Source organism: Copadichromis virginalis, linkage group LG3, assembly GCF_057382275.1.
Source record: "Copadichromis virginalis isolate Kocher_CV1m ecotype Utaka linkage group LG3, C_Virginalis_male_GT1.1, whole genome shotgun sequence".
Classification (NCBI taxonomy): Eukaryota; Metazoa; Chordata; class Actinopteri; order Cichliformes; family Cichlidae; genus Copadichromis; species Copadichromis virginalis.
In genome coordinates this window covers 26,013,186-26,018,839 of record NC_140620.1, presented here as the reverse complement: position 1 = coordinate 26,018,839, position 5,654 = coordinate 26,013,186, and the positions used below count along the sequence as shown (strand labels likewise).

Sequence of the window (5,654 nt, the reverse complement as noted above, 5' to 3'; positions counted from 1 at the left end):
ACCACCAGTAGAACCAGGATCGGGGAGGGGCAGCTATGTGCTCCGACCAGTTGGTGGTGACGGGAGAAATGAAAGTTCACCGGGGTTGATTTAAAAGTGGAATTTAGTAATTTGTGAATATTGATTGCTAATTGTTGATTCTCTAAAAAAAAAAAATCATCTTGTTCTCACAGATGTTTGAAAATAGTTGAAAATTATTAACTATTTTATATTTTTTCACAGTTTTCAAAAGCCCACAATATGTGAAAGGGGCACTAACAGGAAGTAAATAACAACTTAAAAAGAGGTCATTGCAGAGGAATTTATGATCAAAACTGAGATATTTTTGAGATAATTTGAATATTTTTGAATCCTAGAAGAGTTAAAAACAGTAAGATAAGAAACCTGTGACTCAAATGTCATCACTACCATTTCTGAATTATAACTTCCTGTAAAATTTCAAGCTTGCCAGTTAACAAAGGCTTTTCATGTCATACTTATAGTTGCTTTTGTGGCTCTCTAAGATAATTACATTTGTACTCATGTTGTGTTTTTTGTTGCAGGAATTAACAAGGTGAATTTTCACTGCGTGACTAACAACACTGCTCATCGCACCATTGAAATTACAAGAAAGCAGCTGATTGTTAGGCGTGGCCAGCCCTTCCTGCTGACCCTGGAAATGGTGCAGCCTTTCAGTGTCAGACAGTGTCCGTCAGCTCATCCAGATGCTGAGATGCAGCTTCGAAAACAGTCCAATCAGTGCAGTCAAAACAGTCCTACAGTTCCTGCTTTGCTGCGTTAGTCCACTTCTTCACAGTTTTTAATACAGGCTTGGCATGTTTGAGTTGTTGCCTTTAAACTGCAATAAGATGGACCAGGCAGTGATCAGAATATCCCAAGGCTGCCTGGGGGACAGAGCGAAATCTGCCGGGCTTACAACTTCATCGGGTGGACCGTGAAGCGGAGCTCTCAGGGAAAACAAAGGGTGGTGGAGTCTGCTTCTACATCAACGAAGGTTGGTGTACTGATGTCGCAGTGTTACAGAAATACTGCTGCTCAAACCTGGAAACTTTTTTCATCAACTGCAAACCATTTTATTCACTGCAGGAGTTTTGTTCCTTCATGCTGGTTGGAGTTTGCATCCCTCCTCAGGCCAATGCAAACAACGCACTGGCTGACCAGATTACCACCCTTGAAAGAAAATTCCTGGATTCCTTCACAATTGTCCTTGGGGATTCTAACAGAGCAAATCTAAACCATGAACTTTCTAAATATAGACAGCATATAGACTGCCCCACCAGGTACAACATTATATTGGAGCACTGTTACACTACTTTAAGACAGTATCTGGGATTCGCTGGGAAGAGAGCGGAGAGTGTACATTCACGAGGTGAATGGAGGGGAGTGTTGTGCGGAATCCCGGCTGATGTTACACCCCTGAAAACAGGGGGAAAGAATCACGAGAGTGATTATGACTTGCGTCTCTCGTGCAGTCGTTTATTGCAGTGAGGAGAACGCGCGAAAGCCCCCTAGTGGAGAATAGAGACACTACAAATCGATCCAAGAAAAGGCTTACTAGCCGATCAGTGATGTATAGATTGCAGTTCTCTTAAGTAACATGAAAGCCATTAATATAACATGAAAAAATAACCTCTTAACCATTTTCTTACCATATTTACATTATTTGTCCTTATATGAACTGATATGAATTAGTATTAACTGAACAGTTTTATATGCAGTAGTCCTTCAACCTGTCACACTGATGTACAGGGTGGGCCATTTATATGGATACACCGTGGGAATGGTTGGTGATATTAAAGTCCTGTTTGTGGCACATTAGTATATGTGAGGGGACAAACTCCTCAAGATGGGTGGTGACCATGGTGGCCAATTAGATGTCGGCCATCTTGGATACAACTTTTGTTTTTTTTCAATAGGAAGAGGGTCATGTGACACATCAAACTTATTGGTAATGTCACAAGAAAAACACTGGTGTGCTTGGTTTCAACATAACTTTCAATGTAACTTCAACACCAGGAGACCAAGGCGATAAATGGCCAGGACATTAAACTGAGGCTCAAGCTGAGCAGTAAGGATCACACCAATAAGGTGTTGTCTGTCCGTGTCAACGCTCAGGCCATGAGGTACAACGGCAATCCAGCGGACAACATCCTGAACAAAGTGCAGCACGTGACACTTCTGTCTGGACAAGGTCTGCAGTTCTTATCTTACAATTTTGGTCAGCATTGTAATTTATTTGAAAAGAAAAAAAAGAAATGATATAGATTTCTATGATTTGAGGCTGCTACTTCAAACTCCACCCCAAGTCTCAGAAATGAAAGAAATTAGAAAGAAACAAGAAATTAAAGTTTCCTGATGATACCATGAATCTCTGGATCAGTTCTCACATTCCTGCCTCTCACTGTATGTCCTACAGATGTGGCCATACCTATCCAGATCCCCTTTGCAGATTACAGTAAATATATGGTGAACTACGACAGCATAAAGGTTTCAGCAGTGGCCAGTGACAGTGATGAATACTACCAGACTGAGACCAACATCACCCTAGAGCAACCAGTCATCTCCATGAAGGTCATTAAAATCCAAATTTTGTGTGTAATATAAGGAAGTGCGTGATTTTATAACACAGGAAGTGAAAGCAGATTCAAACTAATGTCATTACTTGGTAACAAAGTATGTGTTCATGGTATACGGTAGACTGGCTGTGTGGCATGGCCTTACAACGATAACTGCTGATTGGTTATTTGACAGTCAAAAAAGCGTCACCTGAACTCAGTTGATGAACAGGTTCTATGAGATTCTGAAAATTCTGGACTTTGTTCTATAATTTGCTGCACATTAATGCTGTACTATATCTGTGCTTCTTTTAGGTTTTGTATCCAGTCCATGTGAACCATGAAATGACATTGGAGGTGGAATTTAAAAACCCGCTCAATGAGAGGCTGAGGAACTGCTCCCTGACAGTCATTGGATGTGGCCTTTTTAAATCAGACTATATACAAAGGTCAGTACTGAGACTTAACATACAATCTAACTCATTACAATCACAGGGTATAAGGAACAATGTGATTGTCTGGAGTTAATGATAATATTTCCCATCTTCAACCAGATGCTTTTTGTGAAACAGTAATTTGCTTTTTATGTGAGAGTTACAAAAACAAATATTGATTCTAGTCAGATTTCATTTCATCATCTCAGCGGTTCAATAATACTGGTTAAAAAAAACTCTTTATTTTCCTTGTACTCTGCCAGTTCACTCATTTTCATTTGGTTTAATATTGATGTTAATGCAGTAACCTCATTATGTAAAATATCTTTAAAACAACACTTTTAAACCATAAACTATTGATGCTTGTGTAAAGATGAAACAAATTCATGGAAATTTTCTTGTAACTTTAACTTATTTAATTCAAGCCATCGTTTGTCTGCCACGTGTCTGATATGTTGCCACAGAAAATGAATTAAAAATCTTCAAAAAGGAAATAACGAGAGAAATAATCCATTAACTACTCATTTTTGTATACGTAGCCTTTTGTTTTGATTAAAGTTGTGTTTTTTCAAAGAATTGAAGTGGCCACAAAAGACTTTCAGATTTTGATTCATGCTGCATATTTTAGTGCTCCAAACAAATCTAAATTTTCTTTTTTTTCTCCAGTCTTCAAAAGAAAAGAAACATTTCTAACTTACAGTGCTATGTTGTTGGTAGTGCCACCAAGTGTTGTTCACCAATAAATAGTTCCAGCTCACAATTCCATTTTGCATAAAGATAAAAATAAAAAGAAACAGTATGCTAATCCTAATTACTGCTTACAGACTGCTTTTGTAAAGAGTTTAGCTAAAGCTAGGCAACCGTTTTCCTTTATTCCCCCCCCAAGCTAAGTTGGCTTAACTAGCCTAGGTTCTCATCCAAACAGGGCTTGAAGTAAAATAAAAAATAATAATGTTTTTCTATTTACAGTGACCTGGGTGAGGTAGAGCCAAAGGCCACACTGAAGCTCAAGATTACCACGACTCCCTACAGAGCTGGACTGAAGACCGTGGTTGCTGACTTCGACTGCAGCAGCTTCAGAGACATAAAGAGCTCCTGCATCGTTGACGTTAAACCATGAAGCTCTGGTTTCATTTACAGCTCCCTCTGTGTTTCTGTTTCTTTATTTAGTTTAAACTGGGATAGATTAATCTACTACACCTTGTTATAACTATCATCCACAGTAACGTTACTATCCATAGTCAAGGTTTTGTTTGTTTTTTTTCCCACTGGCTGAGATATAATCAAGTAGATTTTTTATTTCAAAGATGCAAACTGCCCAACATTTTCGGGGATATGCTTTGGGACTAACAGTTACCATAATTAATAATTAATGAGTAATGTAATCATTTTAATAAAAGAAGAGGGAGAAAACCGATTTCCTGATATTGCTTTGTAGCTTTTCTCTGTTTGTGCATTAATTATTATTGGGTTTAAATGATTGTGGGAAAATTATGAAGCTGTATTTTATGACAAGTTCTAAATATATAGCTCATCTCTTATACAAATTTGAGTAACAGTGATGGACCACCTCCTCCCCATCTCCTGTCCTAAATCCTGTCACCACTCGGATTCTGTTCTGCCATGATGGGTCAAATAAATAAATAAATTTCTCCATCTCAATAAATAATGTTCAGATTTAATGGCTATCAAAAGCATATGGTTGAGGTGCACCACCTCCACTCTGTGCCCTTCTCCCACACTCTCAGCAGCAAACACTCACACCCGGTAAATCACGACTATCATATAATTTGGAACAGTTATGATTGGAACATGCAGGTTTATGCTGGGAAACCTGCAGACTGTGTTCCTGAAAAGAACCAAGTGAAGTTTGTAGATGATGATTGCACAGCTCAGGGATACAGGGTAGTGTGAGCTGTATCAGAAGCAGAAGCAAGTATAACAACAGATAATTTCCTCCATACACATACACTTCTGTGTTTACTTTATGTGACTGTATAAGAATTGGTTTTTATTTAAAAACAACAGTTTCTCCACTGTGGCAGGTCGTAGGCGATTTCTTTTTTGGACAATATTTCCCCTGCTTTTGAAAACACTCGCTCACAGGGCACAGATGAGGCAGGGTACACAGGTATGTCAGTGCTAACTTGTATAAGTGAGGGTAGACATATTTTTGTCTCTCCCAATATTTAAGGGGGTCCTCCAGCCTTCCAATATTTGGCTCCATCATGTACCGTTGGACCTCAATATTTGCGTCTGCTGTCACATTTTGTGTCTGTCTACCTGACACTTTCATTCAGGCAACGCCACAGGTTGTTAGCTAAACAATAAGGAGAGTTTTATGAGATACTAGCAATTCAATTTTTAATGTGAATGAATGTTTTATTGGCCATATGCAGGTTGCCCCGCAGAGGAATAGGAGGCCCCCCCCCCCGACGTACACACACACACACACATGGGAATACAGTCGGAGATCGGCAGCGTTACAGAAAAAACACTGAAAGTACACAACAATGGGAAAAGTACAAGAGGAAGAAAAGAGACCTCTCCTCACGCTGGGCACCTATGGGAGGACAGCATGAGAACAGGAAACAAAAACTCCTCTGCACAGAGAGCACATAAATGTCCACATCACAACATTGGAGCACGTGACAAGCCACAGGGG

At 39.3% G+C, this 5,654-nt stretch overlaps 1 protein-coding gene across 3 annotated transcripts; it reads left to right on the top strand.

Annotated features, from left to right (window-relative positions):
• Positions 1-716: 716 nt before the first annotated feature.
• LOC146713686 (protein-glutamine gamma-glutamyltransferase E-like) lies at positions 717-4,414 on the top strand. 3 transcript variants are annotated; one of them, XM_085452700.1, is made up of 5 exons: positions 717-994; positions 1,087-2,191; positions 2,417-2,571; positions 2,871-3,004; positions 3,959-4,414. In XM_085452700.1, exons 2-5 carry the CDS (start codon positions 2,119-2,121, stop codon positions 4,107-4,109), a joined length of 513 nt encoding a protein of 170 aa, XP_085308826.1. In that variant the 5' UTR covers positions 717-994; positions 1,087-2,118; the 3' UTR covers positions 4,110-4,414. The 3 variants fall into 3 exon arrangements, with proteins under 3 accessions (XP_085308826.1, XP_085308827.1, XP_085308825.1); XM_085452701.1 differs by having other exon boundaries at positions 717-1,280; positions 2,017-2,191; XM_085452699.1 differs by having other exon boundaries at positions 717-2,191.
• Positions 4,415-5,654: the final 1,240 nt, after the last annotated feature.